Source organism: Perognathus longimembris, unplaced genomic scaffold (genome assembly GCF_023159225.1).
Source record: "Perognathus longimembris pacificus isolate PPM17 unplaced genomic scaffold, ASM2315922v1 HiC_scaffold_4917, whole genome shotgun sequence".
Taxonomy (NCBI): Eukaryota; Metazoa; Chordata; class Mammalia; order Rodentia; family Heteromyidae; genus Perognathus; species Perognathus longimembris.
This window is the reverse complement of record NW_025960287.1, coordinates 1-19,612: the sequence shown is the minus strand read 5'-3', so window position 1 is coordinate 19,612 and position 19,612 is coordinate 1. Positions and strand designations below refer to the sequence as shown.

Genomic DNA, 19,612 nt, shown 5'->3' with positions numbered 1-19,612 from the left:
GAGGAGACTATTTTGGCCCTCCGGGCTCACCGTCCGCGCAGACTCCCCAAGCGCCCATCGGCTCCGCCCCCTGAGCGCCGGACGGCGCGAAAACCCAATTGACAAGAACTCCCGCCGAAGCGCAGCGGCCGAGCGGCGTTCGGCCGTCCGTCCTCGCCCGGGTCCCCGGTCCCGAGCGCCCAGCCTGGATCGCCCGTCGCGGAAGCGCCCTGCCTTTGCGGCCCGCGGCCCAGGAGCCTCGCTGCTCGCCTCTTCTCGACGCCCTTATTTATTTTTTTAAATTCCGCCTTTGACTGCGGAGCTGGGCCCAGCCTCCGCTCCGGGCTGGTGGGCTGTGGCGGACCTGAGAGGGATCCGAAGGCCCAGTCACTTCTCGGCTGGGAGCTGGCCGCCTCCATGGCCTCCGGACTGGCCATGCCGGTCGGCACAAGCTCCTAAGAGCTGGGATTCTGGGAGGCAGGGAGCATGGTGGGGGTCCTTGCCATGGCGGCTGCTGCTGCTCCCCCTCCTGTGAAGGACTACGAGATTGAGGTGAGGTCCACTGTTTGTCAGGTTCCTTTCTTGTCTGCTGGGGGGAGTGGGGGCCTAGGTGAGGGACGGGTGGAAGGCGATCCTGAGTTGGAGAACGGGTGCGATTGCGAGGACCCACAGTGAAGAAGAGGTTGTTTAAGAAAGACAGTTGCCACTGTGCGTCCTTTAGTGGAAGGGTGCTAAATCCCGACAAAGGTGAGAATGTGAGAAACTTCCGTGGGCCCAGTAAGTCTGGGATCCGCCACTTCCAGTTTCTAGATTTTAAAATGTTGGTGGAAAGCAGTGCTTTTGAGAGTTTGTGACAAGTTATAGGGGATACCAGAACTTGTGTCTATCATAGAACTTTAGCGCTGAAAAAGATCTCTCGGACAAGTCCACTTATCATCCTATTCTAGGAGTTCCATTCAGAATGTCACTTTACGAAGCAATAAATGTACTTGATGGACAAATCAGTTTCTCCTAGCTCTAGAGTGTAATATGCCAAAGTGAGGAATTCCAGCAGGGCATGCTGATGTCCTGTATCGATCAGTTTTCAGGGAAGTACACTACAGAGTCATTATAAAGATGGGGGATATGACTCTAGGTTTTCATATCTTTTCATCGTGTATCTTGGTGTTCTTGAAGTAAGCTAAAATGTATGCCCACTTACCTGGGACTCCCATTTTTTTAGAGTCCAGTAAATTTTGTCCACTAGAAATTTCCTTGATATACTACTATTGTTTGCTAACCAAATGTACTGTTTAGCTTGTCTCAGATGTGAAGGGCTTCTGGCACTTGAATTACAGAGTTTTTATTTGATTGCTTACATGATAATTTTTGAGCCCTTACTAAGGGGATATGGGGCTTAAACTTTATCAGTCACAGTCACTTGATTTGCTTGTTTGGCTGGTACTCTACCACTTGATCCACACCTCCAAGCCAGTTTTTTTTTTTAAACTGGCAATTGGAGATGGAGTATTGCCAACTTTCCTGCCCAGACTGGCCCAATCACTATCCTCAGTTCTTAGCCTCTTGAAGAGCTAGAATTACTTGTATGACCCATGGGTGTTTAGATCACACAGTTCTTGATTTTAGTATAATCAAGCTGTTTGTTGTTTTTTGAGACAGGTCTTGCTATATAGCCCAGGTTGACCCTAAACTTAGGGTCTTTCTGCGTCAGTCATGTAAGTACTATCATTACAGACATATGCCACCATACCAGCTCTATTCTTTTTTTCTTTTTTCTTTTTGGTACCAATCCTGGGCTTGAACTCAAGGCTAGTACTCACACACTTCTTGACCCACAGCTCTACTTCAGCTTTTTGGTGGTTAATTGAATATAAGCGTCTCATGGACTTTGCTGTCCAGGTTGGCTTTGAACCACAATCCTCAGATCTCAGCCTCCTGTGTAGTTAGGATTCCAGGCATGAACCATTGGTGCCTGGTACCAGCTCTGTTCTTGTCACTTGTATTGTCTTTTGCTTACAGTTACTGCTTTAGTTGCACTTTTTTTTTTCTAGTATTGTATCAAGTGCTCATACAAGCTATAAGATGGGAAGTTTTGTGGGTTTTTGTTTTTTTTTGCCAGTCCTGGGGCTTGAACTTAGGGCCTGCTGTCCCCTGAGCCTCTTTGTGCTCAAGGCTAGCACTCTACCACTTGAGCCACAGCACCACTTCCAGTTTTTTGTGTGTAGTTTATTGGAGACAAAAGTCTCACAAGGACTTTTCTGCCCAGATTGGTTTTGAACCGGGATCCAAAGATCTCAGCCTCCTGGGTAGCTAGGATTACAGGCGTGAGCCACCAGTGCCCAGCTAAGATGGAAAATATTTTGTCAAGACATCAAATATTTGGCTATTCTATATCATAATCATGCTTCATGAATGCTTTTGAAAAATCATCTAGTTGAAAAGAGCTGGGCTGTACTTAGTAGCAAAGTACTTGCTTAGCAAGTACAATGTCCTGGGCTCAATCCCCAGTACCTAAATAAATAAATAAAAAGACAAAAACCAAAAACAGGTAAGCCAGGCACAGCTCACGCCTGTAATCCTAGCTACTCAGGAGGCTGAGGTTTGAGGATTGAGGTTCAAAGCCAGCCCCAGCAGGAAAGTCCATGAGACTCTTATCTCCAATTAGCTACCAGAAAACCAGAAGTGGCACTGTGGCTCAAGAGGTAGAGAGCTAGCCTTGAGCTAAAGAGTTCAGGGACAGCACCCAGGCCCAGAGTTCAAGCTCCAAGACCACGACCAACAAACAGTTAAAAGAAACAACGATAAAAGCTGGGCACGCATGGCTCACACCTGTAATCCTAGCCACTCAGGAGACTGAGATCTGAGTATTGCAGTTCTAAGCCAGCCTGGGCAAGAAAGTATGTGAGACTCTTATCTCCAATTAACTACCAAAAGCCAGAAGTTGAGCTGTACCTCAAGGATAGAGTCTTAACCATGAGCAGAAAAGTTCAGGGATAGTGCTCGGGCCCTGAGTTCAAGCCCGGGACTGGCAAAAGAAAAAAGAAAAACCATCTAGTTAAACTGACAGAAAAAAATGGTAAGAATACAGATTCATGTTATGTAAGCATGTAAAGAATTGAAAATAATTTGGCATGATGGTTTTCTGGTCATATAGTATCAAATGTATGTAGGTATCAGTTAGCCCCAGCTATCTTAGGTCTGAAATTGAGCAATGTATTATAGTTATGAAGGTTCGGATTACATCACATGTACTGCATAGTGGGTTGGTGCACTTTTTGAGAGAACCTATTTCATAATGATACTTTGTGTGTATAATGGTAAAGGTAAAGGCCTTTACCAAATTTTTCATTTACTATCAACTTTGTGATGAGATTATTCTGTATTTTACAGATGAAAGACAGTTAAAAAGCAAATAAAAGTAGGTTAAATTGGTAATTTTTGTTTTATTGAATATATGTGTAACTTGAAAGCTCACTTTCTGATATATCATGCTTTTTACCTGAAGTATACTGGCTTAAAAAATACATTTATTCCAAGAGTTAGATCCATATTATATATGCGTATGTATGTGTATATATATAAAATTTCATTTATTATAATAAATTCTTTTTTCTTTTAAACTGCTAGCCTTGCAAAAAGCGAAGGAAAGATGACAATGACAGATCTTCCTGCAAAACAATTACAAAATATTTATCACCGATAGGAAAGACTGGAGACAGGGTTTTCTCTCCATCGAAATCCAGTAATATTATGCATTACTTTAGGAAGACTTCACCTGTGAATGAAAAGTTACAATCAGCAAAAGACTGCAAGATAAACTCATCTTCACGATCACCTACTGACAATAACAGTGACTGTAAGACATCTCTGGAAATGTTCTCAAATACAGAGCTGAGAAAGAAAAGAAAGAGGAGGGTTAATCTATCTCACCAATTAAATAATATTAAAACTGAGACTGAATCTCCAATTGAAATTAGTAGAGAGGATAGTAGGGATGACTTTAGTTTAAATAATGATTTTGTGGGGACAACTACATCTGTTTTACTTCACAAGAAACATGTAGAGGTTGTTGCAGAAAGTAGTCAAGATAGCAGAAACCAATCAAATACTATAACCACCTATAAGAGTTTTAAGAAAGTGAATCCTAAACAAGGCACCACAAAAAAGGATTGCAAAAGGTTGAGGAAAAGGAAGCACAGAGATGTAATTGATGTACCTGAAAGCTTACCATTGGCAGAGGAACGGAAAGATTGTAAATATGGTAAACAGACAATGCCTTCTCTAACTCATGAAATTGAGAGTGTTACAAATTATGCTAATGCTAGTGATCATGAAGTGGTCCATTTAAACGATAGTACAATAACTGTCTCATATGAGGAATTTTTAAAAAGTCACAAGGAAAGTCAGGGGCCACAGATACCAGACTCTACAATGTCAATTTGTGTTTCTTCTGACACAGTTGAAATGGCCAAAAGTGATTATATAAGTGAACCAGAAAACTCTGACATATCTCAGCAGGTACACTTTAAGACAGTTACCGTCCTTGCACAAGTTCACCCCACTCCCCCGAAAAAGATAGGGAAAATACCTGCAATCTTCTTGAAACAAAAGCAGTTTGAGATGGAGACTAGTTTTTCTGATCCTGAGAATGAACAGACAGTTCAGAAAAGGAAATCTAATGTTGTGATACAGGAGGAAGAACTTGAGTTGGCTGTGTTGGAGGCTGGAGGTTCAGAAGCTGTGAAACCAAAGTGCAGCCTAGAAGAGAGACAGCAGTTTATGAAAGCATTTAGGCAGCCAGTGTCCGATGCACTTAAAAATGGAGTAAAAAAATCTTCAGATAAGCAGAAAGACCTAAATGAAAAATCTTCGAATGAGGGAGAAAGGGAGAACAGTAAAAAAGCCATGGAAAATTTTAGTGGTCAAATGGTTTCAAGTACTGGCAGTTCACAGTCACAGATTGAGAAAGGAAATTTTCCTAAGGAAAAACGTAAAATGTTAAAGAAAAAGGGTAAGAAAACAGATATTAGGGCTACGTCAGATGAAAACAGAGAAAGTAATTCTCAAATGAGAGAAACAACCTTTTCCTTAAAAAGGAAACAACATCAAAATAAGCATAGAATGAATTTAAGACGAAAGAAATCAGAAGTTTTCAAAAGCAGTACACTATTTAACAGTGGAAGTCTTGTTCGTGATGACCTTTTAAAAATGCCTCTGAGTGATCATACATCAAGAAAAACCAGCACACCAATTAAAGACAAGATTTTGCATTCTAAAGCTGAAGCTGAAGACGAGCTGATATATCTTTCTACACACAAACCAACCAGGAGATCTCTAAGAAGTAGAAACATACATACTTCAGTAACTGTTAGAGCTACTGATTCTGAAGATACACGAGACAGTAGTCCAGTTAAAAAATTCAGCCCATCAGAAAAGCATAGCCTGTACACTGCAGAGTTAATAACAGTATCCTCAGATTCAGAGAGTCCTATCAGGTAAGGTTTTGTTTTTGTTCTAATATTCTGGCATTCTACAGTATTACTAATTGGAAAGGAAAATACTTCAAGCATTGAAAGATGATTTATTTTCTAGAACACAACTGATTAATAAGAAAAAGAACTAGATTTCACCATTGCTTCTCCCTCCTTTTTTTTTTTTTTTGGTGGGTCTTTGGGGCTTGAATTTAAGACCTGGGTACTGTCTTTGAACTCTTGCTCAAGGCTAATGCTATACCACTTTGAGCCACAATTCCACTTCTGGTTTTTGAATGGCTAATGGAGATAAGAGTCTCTCTCATCTCCACTTCTGGTTTTTGCATGGCTAATGGAAATAAGAGTCTCTCTCATAGGGATTTTTCTGCCTGGGTTGGCTTTGAACCTCAATTCTAACATCTCAGTCTCCTGAGTAGCTAGCATTATAGGGGTGAGCCACAAGCATAAAACAATGTTTCTTGCTTTGTACATTAAATTAAAAGTCAGTCATAATTTCAGAACAGTTCTAGATATATTTTATTTTATTATTTAGCCAGTCATAGGGCTTGGACTCAAGGCCTGAGCACTGTCCCTGGCTTCATTTTGCACAAGGCTAGCACTCTACCTTTTGAGCCACAGTGCCACTTCCAGATTTTTCTCTTTATGTGGTGCTTAGGAATTGAACCCAGGGCCTCATGTATATACTAGGCAAGCACTCTACTGCTAAGCCATATTCCCAGCCCCTAGATATATTTAACATGAATTGTAAACTGATTTATCACAGTTGTTAACTCTTAGAGAAATATCCAATATGAATTCTGCATATTTAACAAATAGATTCAATAAATTGGAATGTTATTTCTTGCATAAACAATACTAGATGAAGTGTATACTAAAATAGTGGTTCTGGCTAATGTAAAAATGATCCTAAGGCCCACCATGGCGATAAATACTTGTAATTCTAACACTCAGGAGGCTGGAACAGGAAGATCTTGAGTTTGAGGTCAGTTGGTGATTTTCAGGTCAGAGTTGGCCAATAGTTATACCTGTTTTCAAAACAAAACAAAAAACATTCCAGGGGCTAATTTTCTTATGCCTGAAATCCTAGCTACTCAGGAGGCCTAGATCTGAGGAACACTGTTCAAAGCCAGCTCAGGCAAGAAAGTAGCTAGAATTACAAGTGTGAGCCATGAGTGCCCACCTAAGTTTTATTATTTCTTTTTTTTGGCCAGTCTTAGGCCGTGAACTCAGGGCCTGAGCACTGTTCCTGGCTTCTTTTTGCTCAAGGCTAGCACTCTGCCACTTGGGCCACAGCGCCACTTCTGGCCATTTTCTGTATATGTGGTGCTGAGGAATCGAACCCAGGGCCTCATGTATACAAGGCAAGCACTCTTGCCACTAGGCCATATTCCCAGCCCAAGTTTTATTATTTCTTAAAAAAAGTTGCCAGGCTTTGGTGGCTCATACCTTCGATCCTAGCTACTCAGGAGGCTGAAATCTGAGGATCACAGTTTGAAGCCAGCACAGTCAGGATGATATGTGAGGCTCTTATATCTAGTAAACTACTTAGAAAAGGCCATAAGTGGCACTCCACAGTTAGTTAGCTAGAGTTAGAACAATAGCCTTGAGCAAAAAGCTCAGAGACAGCCTAGGCCCTGAGTTCAAGCCCTTCTATAGACCAAAAACATTTTTTTAATTTAAAATTTTATTTATTTATTTATTTTGCCAGTCCTGGGGCTTGGACTCGGGGCCTGAGCACTGTCCCTGGCTCCTTTTTGCTCAGTCAAGGCTAGCACTCTGCCACTTGAGCCACAGCGCCACTTCTAGCTTTTTCTATATATATGTGGTGCTGAGGAACCCAGGGCTTCATGTGTATGAGGCAAGCACCCTTCCACTAGGCCATATTCCCAGCCTCCTAATTTAAAATTTTAAAAGAAAAGTAATGAATAAATAAAGTTTGGGCCTGAGGCCATAGCTCAGTGGTAAACTGCTTGCCTAGCATACACAAAACCCTGGGTTCAATACCCAGGACCACAAAAAAATATAGCTTAGCAGGCAGGGAGTGTGACAAGGAGTGTGAAATTGGTGAGACTAATAGGAGTGTGGAGATATATCATTGAAATCTTCTTGTGTAATTAGTTTAAGCTTTAAAAAAATAGTTTACATCACTTTTGAATCAAAATGATGAAAATTGCTTTTTTCCTCATATTTTATAATTAAGCCCCAAAATTGAAGCCTTAGTTTGTTCATTTCATTTCTTCTCCTTTTTTTTTTTTTTTTTTGGCTAGTCCTGGGCCTTGGACTCAGGGCCTGAGCACTATCCCTGGCTTCTTCCCGCTCAAGGCTAGCACTCTGCCACTTGAGCCACAGCGCCGCTTCTGGCCGTTTTCTGTATATGTGGTGCTGGGGAATCGAACCTAGGGCCTCGTGTATCCGAGGCAGGCACTCTTGCCACTAGGCCATATCCCCAGCCCTCGGTTGTGGAGTTTGAACTCTGGGCCTGGGCACTGTCCCTGAGCTCTGCAGCTCAAGGCTAGGACTCTACCACTTGAGCCACATTGTCACTTCCAGTTTTCTGGTAGTTAATTGGAGATAAGAGTCTCACAGGATGAGGCAGGGACTTTCCAGCCTGGCTGGATTTGAACCGTGATCTCACATCTCCTGAATAGCTAGGATTATAGACGTGAGCCACTGGCGCCCAGCTAGTTTGCTTATTTCTATGTTGGATATTCTTTTTTTTTTTGCCAGTCCTGGGCCTTGGATTCAGGGCCTGAGCACTGTCCCTGGCTTCTTTTTGCTCAAGGCTAGCACTTTGCCACTTGAGTCACAGTGCCACTTCTGGCCATTTTCTGTATATGCGGTGCTGGGGAACCGAACCCAGGGCTTCAAGTATACAAGGCAAGCGCTCTTGCCACTAGGCCATATCCCCAGCATGTTGGATATTCTTAAACATTACAATTAGGAATATATTTCTAAATAACCATATCTTTTTTTCAGAATGAAATTCATCAGAATTACTACTCCTAGAAAAGCAAAGAAAAAATCTAGGAAATTTGAAACAACTGATGAAGATTTTACTTCTCAGACTAGAAAGGTAATTAAAATCCTAGAATCTTATAAAGTGACACTTTATTTCCTTAAAAACCCCACACTCTTGTTACAAAGTAACAAGCCAAAGATACACATACATTTTATAAATTAAGTAGCACTCTATACTATTTTTCACTACCATCTCATTTTTCTCACTAGTTTATAAAGGTATGAAGATATTTTGCTATGAGATGTAAACAACAGATAAGGATATTTATTTAGAGAAGGCTTTTTTGGTGACTACATTAACAGTCATTTTCCTTAAGGTTGCCTATCTGAGTTGGTGGTATTGCACCAAAGTACAGTTCAGGTAGCTCAAATAACAGAAATTTATTTCTCACAGTTCTGTGGGTGAGAAAATCCATCTAAGATCAAGGTGGCAGCAGACTTGGTGTCTGGCAAATTGATTTTCCTGATTTGCAGTGGGCTGGTGTCTTTCTGTTTCCTCACTTAATGTAAAGAGAATAATAATGATATTTATTATAATTATAATAATTATTTCTTTGTTATGACTAAATATATTTCTCTTATTTTTTTTTTTGTATAAAATACCAGCTGAGCTCTGGTGGTTCACGTCTGTAATTCAAGTTACTCAGAAGGTTGAGATCTGAGGATCATGGTTCAAATCCAGCCCAGATAGGAAAGTCTATGAGACTCTTATTTCCAGTTAATCACAGAAAAAGCCAGTAGTGGTAATGTGGCTTACGTGGTACAGTGCTAACCTTGAGCAAAAGGAGCTCAGGGATATTGCCCAGGCCCAGACAGAATTCAAGTCCCAGCATTGGCAATCAATAAATGAATCAATGAATCAAACATTCAATAAATAAATACTTGCTGTGATCTAGATTAACAGTTCAAATTTTTATCTAGGCAAGCAGTACTTCAAATTTATCAAAAGCAAAACAATTGATTGAAAAGGCAAAAGCTTTACATATCAGTAGGTCAAAGACTACTGAAGAAATTGTGACACCTTTAAGGCGTTCCTCTAGACGTCTGGAAAAGGAGAAATCACCAAAATCAGATGTGAGTATTATAAATAATCTGTTTGGATAAGTTCTGTCCTAGTTTGCTTTTGGGGTTGGGAAAAAGAAAACATTACAAAATTATAAGGTCACAGTGTATGTATGATAGCCTTCAGGTGGTAGAAGAAAATATTACTTCCCAGTTTTGCTTTAAAAGCCTTTGACTCTCTTTTGCTCTCAAACAAGAGTCTGAACCTTTCTCAAGCCACTCAGGATCATTCAGAAGCTGAACTAGCTCTTCCGTTTTCCTCAAAGCAATGCTATTTGAGTATGTTAAAGAGAAGTCACAAAATAATTCCTTAGTGAAAAAGTAAAAATTCCTGACTTAATACGAAATGAAAATAAGTTATATGCTGGGGCTGGGTATGTGGCTTAATGATAGAATGCTTGCCTAGCATGTATGAAGCCCTGGGTTCGATTCCTCAGTACCACATAAACAGAAAAAGCAGGAAGTGGCACTGTGGCTCAAGTGGTAGAGTGCTAGCTTTGAGCAAAAAGAAGCCAGGGACAGTGTTCATGCTCTGAGTCCAAGCCCCAGGACTGCCAAAAAAAAAAGCATATGCTGAAGTTGCTAAGAACTGTAGTAAGGAAAAAAAAATTCATCTTAGTTTTGCTGTCATACCTCAAGCTGCAAAGTTATAGCTATAATGTGTGGTAAGTAAGTATAAATAGAAAAAGGCCTAGTACATAAAGCGTTTGGAACTATCTGAGAGGCATTTGCTGGGGTTACTGGGATGTATCCTTTGTTGATAAAGGGGAGCACTGTATTAATTTTTTTTTTTTCCTTAGGACTCCGTAATACTAATAGACTCAAGTCCTACTTGTTTAAAAAAGCCAGAAAAAAAACAGAAGAAACTTCAGTGTTTGAATGATGTGCTAGGAAAAAAGCTTAACAAGTCTTCCCAAAATGTACCTGGTAATCAGATTTAATACTATTTGTACAAGAAAGTTCTGGGGAAATTATTCTGAATGCATTCATAATGGATATTTAATTTCTTGTCTTATGAAATTTTGGTTGTATTTCAATTTTAATCACTAAAGTTCTGATGAACTGAAGAGTCTTTTATGTTTACATTTATTTTTTAAAATTAATTTCTGAGGAGTATTATTATTTCTTTGCTAGTCCTGGGGCTTGAACATAGGGCCTGAGCACTGTTCCTGGCTTCTTTTGCTCAGGGCTAGCACTCTACCACTTGAGAGCCAATGCCACTTCTGGCTTTTTCTATATATGTGGTTCTGAGGAATCCAACCCAGGGCTTCATGTATATGAGGCAAGCACTCTACCACTAGGCCATATTCCCAATCCCTCTGAGGAATATTTTAAAGGGAAATTGGACATTATTTTTGAGCATTGAAGTTTATTTTAATTTATTGTGTTCCTGTTTCTCTAGTATTATGTTTGTAGTTCCCAAACTTGACTGTCCATTTAAGTTATCTGGAAATAATTTTTGTTTTAGCATTCAAGGCCTGAATTCTTTCCCTTAGCTTTTTCCGCTCAAGGTTGATGCTCTACCACTTGAGCCATGCCTCCACTTCTGACTTCTTGGTGATTAATTGGAAATAAGGATCTCAAGGACTTTTTTGCCTAGACTTTAGATCTCAGCCTCCTGCAAAGCTAGGATTATAGGCATGGACCACTGATGTCCAACAGTAAAACTATTTGGAAGTCTTTAGGTGTTTGTCTAGATATAGTAAATAGGAAACTTAAGAGGTAGGTTGTGAAAATCTATAGTGGAAAATGAAAGTTCAGCCCAGTGCGCTGGCTCAAGCATGTAATCTAGCTACCTGGGAGGTGGAGATGGGAGTATGGTACGTTGAGGCCAACTCTGGTATCAAACTTCTTGAGACTCCATCTCAACCAATAGCTGGGCATTTCCTGCACCTGTTAGCATCTATTACCTCAGCAGAATGAGCCCTGTCACCCCTAGCAACACTGAGAATATCACTGGCTGGCCCAGTCATAAAGTTAGACTTAACCTGGAAAATAACCAATGCACAACAGGTTTCAAAGCTGGCTTGGCTCTACTAGAGCACCTACTTAACAAGTACTAGGCATGAATTCAATCCTCAGTACTACCGTAAAACAAAAATGAGCGAAAAGAAAGCTCTCCAGGGGGATGGGGATATGGCCTAGTGGCAAGAGCGCTTGCCTCGTATACATGAAGCCCAGGGTTCGATTCCCCAGCACTACACATACAGAAAATGGCCAGAAGTGGCACTGCGGCTCAAGTGGCAGAGTGCTAGCCTTGAGCAAAAAGAAGCCAGGGACAGTGCTCAGGCCCTGAGCCAAGGCTCAGGACTGGCAAAAAAAAAAAAAAAAAAGAAAGAAAGCTCTCCAGTTCTGTGGTTGCTAAATTAAGGGAAGAGATTATTATGCAGAATTGTAATAGAAAAGGTTCAGTTTTTTTTTTTGTTGTTGTTGTTGTTTTGCTAGTCCTGGGGCTTGAACTCAGAGGCTGAGCACTGTTCCTGGGTTCTTTTTGCTCAAGGCTAGCATTCTGCCTCTTGAGCCACAGCACCACTTCTGGACTTTTCTATATATGTGGTACTGAGGAATCAAACCCAGGGCTTCATGTATACAAGGCAAGCACTCTTGCCACTAGGCCATATCCCCAGCCCAAGGTTCAGTTTTTGCTTTTGGTGCCAGTAATGGGCTTGAACTCAGAGCTTCACACTCAATTGGCTTGCTTGTTGATCTCCTACGACTTGAGCCATATATTTTGCAGGTTAATTGGAGGTGGAGTTTCATGGACTTTTCTGCCCAGCCTGGCTTCACATCATGATCCTTCAATTCTCAACCTCATGAGTAGCTAGGATTACAGACATGAGCCATCAGCATCCAGAAGAGCTCAGTAAAATAAACTTTGCCGTTTTTAGTTTGTTTGTTTTTGTTTTGTTTTGTTTTTTGCCAGTCCTGGGGCTTGAACTCAGGGCCTGAGCACTGTCCCTGGCTTCTATTTGCTCAAGACTAGCACTCTACCACTTGAGCCACAGCGCCACTTCCAGCTTTTTCTATATATGTGGTGCTGGGGAATCGGACCCAGGGCTTCATGTATACGAGACAAGCACTTTACCGCTAGGCCACATCCCCAACTCCCTTTTTAGGTTTAACATGTCAATTTATGTGTAATGTATCTTGATCAAATTTTTACAAGTTAAGTTTAAAGGAAGCCGGTGCTAGTGGTCCATGTCTATAATCCCAGCAACTCAAGGAGCTGAGATTTAAGGATGGTTCAAAGTCAGCCTGGGCAGGAAAGTTCACAAGAATCTTTATCTCTAACCACTGAAAAAGCCAAAAGTAGAGTTGTGGCTCAAATGGTAGAGCACTAGCCTTGAGCAAAAGCTCAGGAACAGTGCCCAGGTCCTGAGTTCAAGACTCAAGTCTGCCGCTCTCTCTCTGTCTCTCTCTCTCTCTCTCTCACACACACACACAAAAGTTTAAAATGTATAATTTTGAAAGTAGCTGTAATATAAGGTAATCACTAATACTGATTATTTTTCCTCCCTCAGGAAAAATCAAAGTTGCTCCTTTATTTCTTGCTAGAAAGCCTCAAAAAACAGCCAATACTGTCATTGGTTTTGATGAAAGCAGGTCAGTCCAATACAGAATTTTAAGTGTCAAAATATTATATGGGATACATCTTGTATTTATTTATTTGGTCTGCTAAGAAGGCATATGAATTGCATTTGAAGCTTTAGCATGTTCATTTTCAGAGATAGTACTTGATTGTGCTACTGAAGGTCTTGAATTTTTTGTAAGTACATTGGTGCCATCTCTACATAAAGTAACAGAATAATTGAAAAGGAAACCAAAAGTAAAAAACTTCATTTACTGACCTCATTCAATAAGTACTTATATACCTACCATGTACCAGGTACTAGTTTTGTTACCAATGATATATTATGACACATTCCCTGTCATACTTAGAAACTAATTAGGGTAACAAATGAAAAATTGGCATTGTGCTAAGGAGAGGTCCAAATTCTATTAGAGTTTATATAAAGGAGATTTCATCTGGTCAGGGGAGACTTCATTAAAGAAATGTACCTGAATTGAAACTAAAGGAAGAACAGGAGTCCTCAGCGATGAATGAGAACAGGTTTGATATGACAGAAGTAAGAGCTCACATGTTGAAAATGATGTGTGAAAAAATTGGAGGAGATAAATTGGAAAACTTTTCATGATTAATTAGGTTTGGGAATAGGACTGGGTAAGAGGAAGAAGTAAGGATGACCCAAGTTCTAGTTTATGCAACTGGAGGTATGATGGAAGAAGACTCAAGTGTATGGGCCTCATGGCTCAGTTATTTTGATTGTTTCTTTTGTTTTTTTAAATCCATTATGGGGCTTGAACTTGTCCTGAGGGTTGTCCCTGAGCTTTTTCCACTTAAAGCTAGTGCTCTACCTCTTGGAACCACAGTCTGCTTTTGATTTTCTGGTCTTTAACTGGAGATAAGAGTCTCATGGGCTTAACTGCCTGGGCTGGCTTTCAATTATGATCCTCAGATCTCAGCCTCCTGAGTAAGTAGGATTACATGTGTGAGATACCAGCACCCGGCTTCTGTTTGATTTTGATTGAGCCATTATTACTTAGAGTTAAATATTTGTGCCTTAAGCATACCATTTTGTTTATTTGTTTTGTTTTTGTTGCCAGTCCTGGGCCTTGGACTCAGGGCCTGAGCACTGTCCCTGGCTTCTTTTTGCTCAAGGCTAGCACTCTACCTCTTGAGCCACAGCGCCACTTCCTGCTTTTTTCTATATATGTGGTGCTGAAGAATCGAACCAAGGGCTTTGTGTATACGAGGCAAGCACTTTTACCACTAAGCCATATTCCCAGCCCCAAGCATACCATTTTGTCAACTATGTCATTTCAAGATACAAAACCTTTCCAAAGCTCAGAATGGTTATGTTTACTCTATTCTTTACCCAGACACCATCATTGTGACAAATAGTTATTAATATTCTGATTTCTGTCACCATCAGTTAGTTTGCTCTTTCACATAAATTTTATACTGGTTTCTTTTTTGTTTTTTCCTCTTATTTTTGCCAGTGCTGGGGATTGAACTAAGAGCTGTCCCTGAGCTTCTTTTGCTCAAGGCAAGCACTGTACTACTTGAGCCACAGCGCCACTTCTGGCCTTTTCTGTTTATGTGGTACTGAAGAATCAAACCTAGGGCTTCATGCATGCTAGGGAAGCACTCTACCACTAGTCCATATTTCCAGCCATAGATTTTGTTTTGTTTTGCAGTGATGGGGCTGAACCCAGCTCCTTTCCGTGCTAGGTGAATGTTCTACCAGTGAGCTATAACTGAAGCTATTGTATACATTTTTTGAAAGATAGTATTCTTTTTCTAAATACAATATAAATGCATATAAAAAAAAACAAACTTGTAGGGCTAAGGATGAAGCTCGGTGGTAGGTTGTTTGAGGTCCTGGTTTCTGATACCTTCCACTCCACAAAAAAGGAAGAAAACTCACTTCCCATCTAAAGATAGTAAAAGTTAACATTGGTAGATGTCTTTCAAGTCATTTTGTTTCTCTACATACTTGTTGTATTTAATTTTGTAACATGAATAGACCTTTGTTTTTGTGATATGCAAAAAAGAATTTCATCAGCTAATAGGCTAATTTTTAAATTCAATGTCAAAGTTTATTTTCTAGTGTTTGTGTTGAAATAATCTTAGCTTTTCATTTTTAAAATTATTTTCTTAAAGTCAAGATCCACCTGAAAAATCGCAGGATTGTGATGTGCAGTTTAAAGCAAAGCGTGAGTTTCTCATGAGTGGCTTGCCAGACTCTTTGAAACGACAGATTGCGAAGAAAGCTGCTGTACTAGATATGTACAATGCAGCGAGTGCCAGTTTCCAGAGAGTTGTTCATATTCAGCAAAAAGATGATGGTAACTTCATTATGATCAAATGCTTCAGTTGTTAGACTATATTGATAAAATACATTTCCTCCGTCTCTCCCTCCCTGCCTTTTTTCTTCCTTTCCTTTCTCTTTCTTTATTTTTCCTTCCCTCCATTCTCCTTTGCATTGCAAAATATTGTTTAGTACTTGCTGTTTTCAGAAATTCTGCTGAACTATTCATATCTATAGCTAATTTAATCCCAGTGAGAAGTCATAGAGGTTGAATATCAAAATTATTACAGATAAGAAACTAAGATTGGAAGCTTGACTGACTATACTCCAAAGGATAGTGACAAGTCTAGATTTGAGTTCAAATTTGACTTTAAACTTAGAGGTGGGGGCTGGGGATATGGCCTAGTGGCAAGAGTGCTTGCCCCGTATACATGAGGCCCTGGGTTCAATTCCCCAGCACCACACTTGGCCCTGAGTCCAAGCCCCAGGACTGGCAAAAAATAAAATAAAATAAAATAAACTTAGAGGTGGGTTGGTGGTGTATATCTGTAATCTCAGCATTCTGGAAATGGAGACAAGAGAATGTAGTTCAAAACTAGTCCTTGTCACATAGTAAGTTCCTGTATCAAAGAAAAAAATAAAAATAAAAATAAATATAAATTAGAATATTAACTTTTTATCCTGAATATCAAAGTTCATTTAAAATGAAATGAGAGTTTGTACATATTTACTTCTTTTAACAAGTTGAAGAAAAGACTAGATAATCTTTATTAATTGTATTTCTTAGAGGAGAAGATTCTATTCCTATGCATTCATCTGTTTTGTGTACTTTTGGGTTATGTGTAGTTAACAAGGTCCTGAGGTTGAGCTCATGTCCTTCAGCTTGCATGGCAGGCACTACTTGAGCCACAGCTCCAGCATAATCCTTCACACCATTCCTTTTTGTCAGTCATGGGATTGAACTCAGGGCTTGGTTCCTGTCCCTGAGCTTTTCACTCAAGGCTGGTGCTCTACCACTTTGAGCCACATTGCTACTACAGTTTTTCTGGCAATTAATTGGGAAATAAGAGTCTCATGGACTTTCCTGTACTTGCTGGCTTTGATTGTGATCTTAGATCTCAGCATCCCCAGTAGCTAGGATTTCAGGTGTGAGCCACCAGTGCCCAATTTCTTCAACCCTTTTTATTATAGTGCTATAAATCAAACCAGAGCCACAGGCTCTCATACATGCTCTGATTTGTCAAATGTTTTTATGTTTGCATATTTGTTGTTCAGCGAATATACAGTATATAAATGTTATTAATTATGATACTTTTTTTCTTTAGGGTATTGGTTATGGCATTTGAAACCACCCTCTTGTCCTCTGTTAACCAAATTTAGAGAACTGAGTACTAAAGTAATAAATCTTCCAAAACGTGTCATTGCTCTGGGTGAATTTTCAACATTGAATTCAAATATGGAAAGTAATTTTGCTGTCTTGGTAAGTACTAGAAAGCTCATCCTTTGTAGCATGTTTGTTTCACATCTTTTAGAGAAGCAAACATTGGATGTCTACTTTTGTCTCTTATAGTCTTGAAGTTCCATGTTTAAAAATCCAAATGAAGGGGGCTGGGAATATGGCCTAGTGGTAGAGTGCTTGCGTCGTATACATGAAGCCCGTGTTCGATTCCTCAGCACCACGTATGTAGAAAAAGCCAGAAGTGGCACTGTGGCTCAAGTGGTAGAGTGTTAGCTTTGAGCAAAAGAAGCCAGGGACAGTGCTCAGGCCCTGAGTCCCCAAGCCACAGGACTGGCAAAAAAAAAAAAAAAAAATCCAAATAAAAGGCTGAGAATGTGGCTTAGCGGTAGAATGCTTGCCCAGCATCCATGAGAAAGAAAGAAAAAAAATCCAAATGAAGACATATCTTTTAAGTAGTCAACAGAGTTCTAAAAATTAATAATAGAGCCAGGCAGTGGCGGTTTAAGCCTGTGATCCTGGCTACTCAGGAATCTTAGATCTGAGGATTATGATTCAAAGCCAACCCAGGCAAGAAAGTCCATGAGGTTTGTATCTCCAATTAACAACCAGAAAACCAGAAGTAAAATGTGGCTTAAGTGGTAGAATGCTAACCTTGACCAAAAAAAGCTCAGTGACAGTGTCCAGGCTCTGAGTTCAAGCCCCAGGATCAGCACAAAAAAATAAAAATAGAAATAAAGAAAAATTAATAATAGAGCTAGATGTTATTGTGCACTTCAGTGGCTGACACAGGAAAATTTCAAAGCCATCCTGGCCAAATAGCAAAACAACAACATAAAAAGCAAAAATAACCAAAAAAAGTCATTAAAAAAATTAGGTATTATATAGCACACTTATACTTTCTAAATCAGCATTATAGAGTATAAAGGTGTAGAGTATAACTCAAGAGAGAAAGTTAAGTAGCTATGTCAATGCAGTGTTGTGTTTAGTGGACTACAACTAATCCTGCAATGATACTGATTGCTTGTGGATACTTACTTGGAGGTTTTGTGACCATTAATTAGATGAGATGGATCTGTTATTATTCATATTCTTCTTTGTTGCAGTTTACAAGAACAAGGAAGGATTTTACTAAAGATGTGAGAAATACTTTGCTGGAGGAAATTCAGTGGTCCAATCCTAACTTTGCTTTGGGAAAATATTTTCCCTTGCTTCTACAGAAACGAATTGAGCACCAGGTGCTCTCTGAGGGCCCTGGCAACCAAGGTGGGTGATAATCTTTACCATCTATGTTAATATTTCAGGTTTGAAAACAAACAGGAAGCCTATGACTCAGAAGTAGTCCACAGAAAGCCAGGCATGAGTGGCTCACACCTGTAATCTGAGCTACTCAAGAGGCTGAGATCTGAGGGTCAAGGTTCGAAACCTTACCTAGGCAAACAAATCAAGGGACTTATCTCGATTTACCCAACAACAAAAAAAAAAACACAAAAGTGGAAGCCAGGTACCAGTGGCTCTTGCTTGTAATCCTAGGTACTCAGGATGCTGAGATCTGAGGATTGTGGTTCAAAGCCAGCCCGAGCAGGAAAGTCTGAGACTTTTTTTTTTTTTTGCCAATCCTGGACCTTGAACTCAGGGCCTAAGCTCTGTCCCCTGGCTTTTTTTTGGCTCAAGGGATAGCACTCTGCCACTTGAGCCACAGCGCCACTTCTGGCCATTTTCTATATATGTGGTGCTGGGGAATCGAACCCAGGGCTTCATGTATACAAAGCAAGCACTCTTGCCACTAGGCCATATTCCCAGCCGAGACCTCCAGTTTTATTTGATTCTTTTTATCTTAATATCTTGAGACTAGAATTTTGGGAAGTAATATAAAGGTTATTGAATATTAAAGATTGCTTTGGTAAATTAGTAAACATGTGCATTTCTGTCAGTCCCAAGTAGAATGCCCACAATTGGAGCCTGATGTCAATCAAAAAGAAACCAAAAGGAAACGAGTGGAAACAGGACATCAGAAGTCAAAAAGAAAAAAGCCAAATGAATATTCAGTCAGGTCCAGAAAAGATAAATGGAAAGTCAGAAAAATTTGACAAAAGAAACATCTCTTTTGGGATAAAGCCAGATTCTTCCAAAGGTATATTTTCTAGAACTCTGAAGAAGAAACAGACTGCTTTTGAGCACAACATGTAAGTGAAAGCAAAAGCAGTAGAAAATAATGATGCTCTAATAATAGGTGGTAACAAGTCTGTAGCAGAAGTATCCTCCATTCTAGTAAACTAGGTTTTCTCCCTCTTGTACTTGAACTCTTGTTTTCTCTCTCTCTTCATCTCCTGATTTGCTGGTTAATTCAAGATGGGGTCCTCACAGACTTTGTCTTTCCAGGCTGGCTTCAAACAATGGTCCTGCTACTCTTGAGTAGTTAGGATTATAGGCATGAGCCACCAGTATATAAAAGGCAAAACAGCTTTTTGTTTGTTTGGTTTTGTTTTTGTTGCCAATCCTGGGGCTTGAACTCAGGGGCCTGTGCACTGTCCCTGGCTTCTTGTTGCTCAAGGCTAGCACTCTGCCACTGAGCCACAGTGGCCACTTCCAGCTTTTTCTATATATATGTGGTGCTGAGGAATCGAATCCAGGGCTTCATGTATATGAGATGAGCACTTTACCACTAGGCCATATTCCCAGCCCCCAAAGCATGCTTTTTATAAACAATTATAAAGTACTTATTGTTTCAA

The 19,612-nt window shown here is 40.0% G+C and overlaps 1 protein-coding gene across 1 annotated transcript; it reads left to right on the top strand.

Moving 5' to 3' along the window:
• Positions 1-299: 299 nt before the first annotated feature.
• On the top strand, positions 300-19,066 carry LOC125344962 (ATPase family AAA domain-containing protein 5-like; the record flags this gene model as incomplete). The annotated part of the gene is given in 11 exon segments (XM_048337237.1): positions 300-531; positions 3,607-5,474; positions 8,448-8,544; positions 9,411-9,563; positions 10,352-10,478; positions 13,073-13,154; positions 15,277-15,461; positions 16,750-16,904; positions 17,987-18,146; positions 18,825-18,925; positions 18,927-19,066. Coding segments are annotated over 11 exon segments (3,134 nt in total), but the record flags the coding sequence as incomplete, so codon positions are not given.
• Positions 19,067-19,612: the final 546 nt, after the last annotated feature.